The sequence below is a fragment of the Ceratotherium simum genome, chromosome 17 (assembly GCF_057802395.1).
Source record: "Ceratotherium simum simum isolate JZ-2026a chromosome 17, ASM5780239v1, whole genome shotgun sequence".
Lineage (NCBI taxonomy): Eukaryota > Metazoa > Chordata > Mammalia > Perissodactyla > Rhinocerotidae > Ceratotherium > Ceratotherium simum.
In genome coordinates this window covers 20,453,699-20,458,272 of record NC_141916.1, presented here as the reverse complement: position 1 = coordinate 20,458,272, position 4,574 = coordinate 20,453,699, and the positions used below count along the sequence as shown (strand labels likewise).

Below are 4,574 nucleotides of genomic sequence, written 5' to 3'. Positions count from 1 at the left end.
TCACTAATTAATTATGGAAAAGTTTGAATAGAGAATTGAAGAATGAAGGATTTGGGGCCAGCCCGGTGGCACAAGCGGTTAAGTGCGCGTGCTCCGTTGTGGCAGCCCGGGGTTCGTTGGTTCGGATCCCGGGCACGCACCGACGTACTGCTTGGCAAGCCATGCTGTAGTGGCGTCCCATATAAAGTGGAGAAGATGGTCACGGATGTTAGCCCAGGGCCAGTCTTCCTTGGCAAAAAAAAAAAAGAGGAGGATTGGCAGATGTTAACACAGGGCTGATCTCCTCACAAAAAATAAAAAAAGAATAAAGGATAAGAAAGAGCAGGGAAAGGATAAGGGGCAGCCACTTTCAGAAGTGTGCTAGAATGTGTAAGAGATGATGAAGCTGAACAGAAGCAAGGACCCAGTTCGGAGGGTGTAATAAATTAACATAGCTATTAGAGTAGAATAATTATGAGAATCAAAATTTTGCATGACTGATCAGAGGGGTTCGTGACCTGTGAGGTGGAAGAAAAATGCCTAGAGGAGATCAGTGAGAACAGCTTTAAAATCCTGATAATAGGCTGCAGACTGAGGAGAGGGGAATGTATAGGGAGAAGATGGAGATGTCTGGGACATTGGCAGGGGGCACAGGATGGCTCAGTCCACTTCCTGTTCTTATTTCAAAGGAACAAAGGATTCTCTAAATGGCCTTGGGGAACCACAGCACCATCACTGAGTTCATCCTCCTTGGACTTTCTGCTGATCCCAAGGTGCAGGCTCTGCTCTTTGTGTTGTTCCTAGTGATTTACCTTCAGACTCTGATAGGGAACCTGATGATGTTGCTGGTGATCAGGATGGATTCTCATCTCCATACACCCATGTACTACTTCCTGAGTCACCTCTCTTTCCTGGATCTTTGTTTCTCTTCTGCCACAATGCCCAAGATGCTGGAAAATCTCCTGTCTCAGAGGAAAACCATTTCTGTCAGGGGTTGCCTGGCTCAAGTCTTCTTTGTGTTTGACACTGGGGGCACTGAAGCCTGCCTGCTCTCAGTGATGGCCTATGACCGCTATGTTGCCATCTGCCACCCTCTGCTCTATGGCCAGAAGATGACCAACAAGCTCTGTAAAGGGCTAGCGTGGGGCTCATGGGGCCTGGGGTTTCTGGATGCATTCATCAACATCCTACTAGCTATAAGCTTGGACTTCTGTGAGGATCAGTCCATCCCCCACTACAGCTGTGAGCTGCCCTCTCTCTTCCCTCTGTCTTGCTCCGATGTCTCTATCAATTTTACTGTTCTGCTCTGTTCCAGCCTCCTGCATTCCCTTGCAACTTGTGTCCTAATTGTTTTTTCCTATACTGTCATTGTCTCCACCATCCTGAGTATCCGCTCTTCCTCAGGTAGAAGCAAGACGTTCTTCACCTGCTCCTCCCACCTCACTGTGGTGCTCCTGTTTTATGGTTCAGCTTTCCTTCGTTATTTCATACCAAACGCAGGTTCACCATTGGAGTTGATCTCCTCTGTACAGTACAGTGTGGTCACTCCCTTAGTGAATCCCCTCATCTATAGCTTGAAGAACAATGAGGTGAAAGCAGCTGTAAGAAGGACCTTTACAAAATATCTCCAATATTTCAGGAAGCTGACCACAGAGGATGATGGAGAATTAGTCTACTGGAGTAAAATATTCTGGTTTGGTGATAATCAGAGAATTTCTTGATTGCTTCAGATAATGATTGCAGAAAGGAGTCTTAGAAATTCATAGAGCTAGCCAGGTGCTCAAGAGACCCATATCAAGAATGAAAGAAATAATGGGGCTGACCCAGTGGCGTAGCAGTTAAGTTCGGGCACTCTGCTTTGGCGGCCTGGGGTTCTGCCAGTTCACATCCCGGGCGCGGAATGATGCATGGCCTATCAAGCCATGCTGTGATGGCCTCCCATATAAAGTAGAGGAAGATGGGCATGGATGTCAGCCCAGAGCCAATCTTCCTCAGCAAAAAGAGGAGGATTGACAACAGATGTTAGCTCAGGGCTAATCTTCCTCACCAAAAAAAAGAAAAAAAAGAATGAAAGAAACAAATATTTCTTCTCATTGCTGAGTAGTAATCCATTGTATGACTGTTCCACGGTTTGCTTATCTATTAGCAGGTTAAGAACATTGGGGTTATTTCCAGTTTCTGGCTATTGCAAATAAAACTACCAGGAGCATTCACATACAGGTTTTGTGTGAACATAAGTTTTCAGTTCTTGAGTGTAAATACCCAGGAAAGGGTTTGTTGTGGCATGTGGCAAGTGTAGGTTTAACTTAATAAAAACAAATTTCCAAGATGTTTTCCAGAATGTCTGTATCATTTTACACTCCCACCAGAAATGTATGAGAGATTCAGTTACTCACAACATCGCCTGAACATGGTATTGTATTTTTTCTTAATTTTAGCCATTCTAATAAGTGTGTAATGGTTTTAATTAGAAATAAACTAAACCCCTAAAACTGAGTGCATGTGAAAACCGGTCCAACCAGAAGTAGCTTCATAGTTTTATACCACTGTCACTTTCCTGGTTTTGATAACTATACTATGACTATATAAGATCATATCATTTAGGAAATCTAGGTGAAAGGTGCACAAGAAGTGTTTGTACTATTTTTGCAAATTGTATGTGATTCTAAAATTTTCAGAACAAAAGGTTTTTGAAAATATGTTAATAACTATGGACTTTGGGTGACTATGATGTGTCAATGTAGGTTCATCAGTTGTAACAAAGTAGTACTCTGGTGGTGAAGTTGATAAAAGGGGAGGCTATGCATGTGTGGGGACAAGGAATATACGGAAATTTTCTGTACTTTGCCTCAATTTTTCTGTGAACCTAAAACTGCTCTAAAAAACTAAAGTCTTAATAAAAAAATATGTTTTCACATACATAGAGTAAAAGTAAAAGGATAAAAAAATAAACAATGAAAACTAAATAAAATAAGGTTGAAGTGACTATATTAATATCAGACGAATTCAGCTTCAGAACAAGAAATAATATCTGTGATAAATAGGGATATTTCATAAGTATGAATGGGTTAACACATCAAGAAGACATAAGAATTCTAAAAATATATGCACATAAAAACAGAGCTTCAAAACAATGAAGGAAAAACTGACAGGTTAAATATAAAGAGAAAATCACAAGTGTAGCTGGAAATTGCAACACTCTTCTCTCAATAATCAGTTGTAAAAATAGAAAAACAATCTGTTGCTTGACTACAGGAAACGAGTGTAGAAAGGACCTAAAGGATACTATAAAATAAATTGTTCCAGGTGACATTTAGAGAAGAGCGCCCCAACAACAGCATAACGCACATTCTTTTCAAGAACACGTGGAACACTCCCCAAGATGTTTTATTCTAGAGGAAAACCAAACTCATCAAATAAAAAAGAGTTGAAGTTGTATAAAGTATGTTTTCTGACATCAAGTAAAAATTATAGTTTATTCTAGAAATAAACTAAACCGCAACAAGAGAAAGATATCCAGAAAATCTCCCAAATATTTGCAAATTGAAACACACTCTCATAAATAACAAATGGGTCACAGAAGAAATTATAAGAAAAATTAGAAAATGTTTTCAACTGAATTGTAGCATATAAAAATATGTGGAGAGGGCCGGCCCAGTGACTTAGCGGTTGAGTGCGTGCGCTCTGCTGCTGGCAGCCCGGGTTCGGATCCCGGGTGCGTGCCGACGCACCGCTTCTCCGGCCATGCTGGGGCCGAGTCCCACGTGCAGCAACTAGAAGGATGTGCAGCTGTGACATACAGCTATCTACTGGGGCTTTGGGGGGAAAATGAATAAATAAAATCTTTTAAAAAAAAAAATTAAAAAACAAAATATGTGGAGAGGAGTTAAAGCAGTGCTTACAGAGAAATCTATAGCTTTAAATATTTGTACTAGAAAACAAAAATCATCTAAGCTTCAGTCTTAAGAAACAAAGAAAAGAAGAGCAAATTAAATCTGAAGTAAGCAAACAGTTGGAAATAATCAAAATGAAAGCAAGAATGATGTCACTAAGATGGCAACATAGGTCTGTCCTGACAGTTGTCCCCCTCACAAGAAGACCAACTAGCAACTATGCATAGACAAGACACTCACTGTGAAAATCCCAGAACCTGGGTGTGAGACTGAAGCACCCCCCAGAAACTCAGAGACTAAGAAGAATTAAATTAGAAGAGTAAAAGGAACTACTACACTCTGACCACGTTGCCCTCCATGAGGCCAACAAAACATAACACCAACAGGGTCCCCTGGGCCTACAATGTCTCCATTGGGAAAAAGAATGCCCAAGGTGGATATCCAGCTCCTCCAGTGTTGTGGCATGCTTCCTGGGTGGCCCACTCAGGTCTTGCCTCACAAGGATCACTGGGGCAATCCATAAAGCTTGACCACTAAGGATCAGCTAGAGACAGAGAAGAAGGCCAGGGCTTAAGCAACCAGTGCCCAGATCTTAGTGGACAACATTCCTGCTTGCAGCAGCACCAAAGCAGAGATTCTAATGAGAAGGTCTGCCCATTTGTAGAGCCAAGCTGGTGGCCCCTTCTGGATAGGGAGCTTGGT

The 4,574-nt window shown here is 41.7% G+C and overlaps 1 protein-coding gene across 1 annotated transcript; it reads left to right on the top strand.

Annotated features, from left to right (window-relative positions):
- The first annotated feature begins 671 nt into the window (after positions 1 to 671).
- On the top strand, positions 672 to 1,700 carry LOC101405335 (olfactory receptor 8S1-like). The gene has a single exon (XM_004429433.2). It carries the CDS (start codon positions 687 to 689, stop codon positions 1,698 to 1,700), a length of 1,014 nt encoding a protein of 337 aa, XP_004429490.2. The 5' UTR covers positions 672 to 686.
- Positions 1,701 to 4,574: the final 2,874 nt, after the last annotated feature.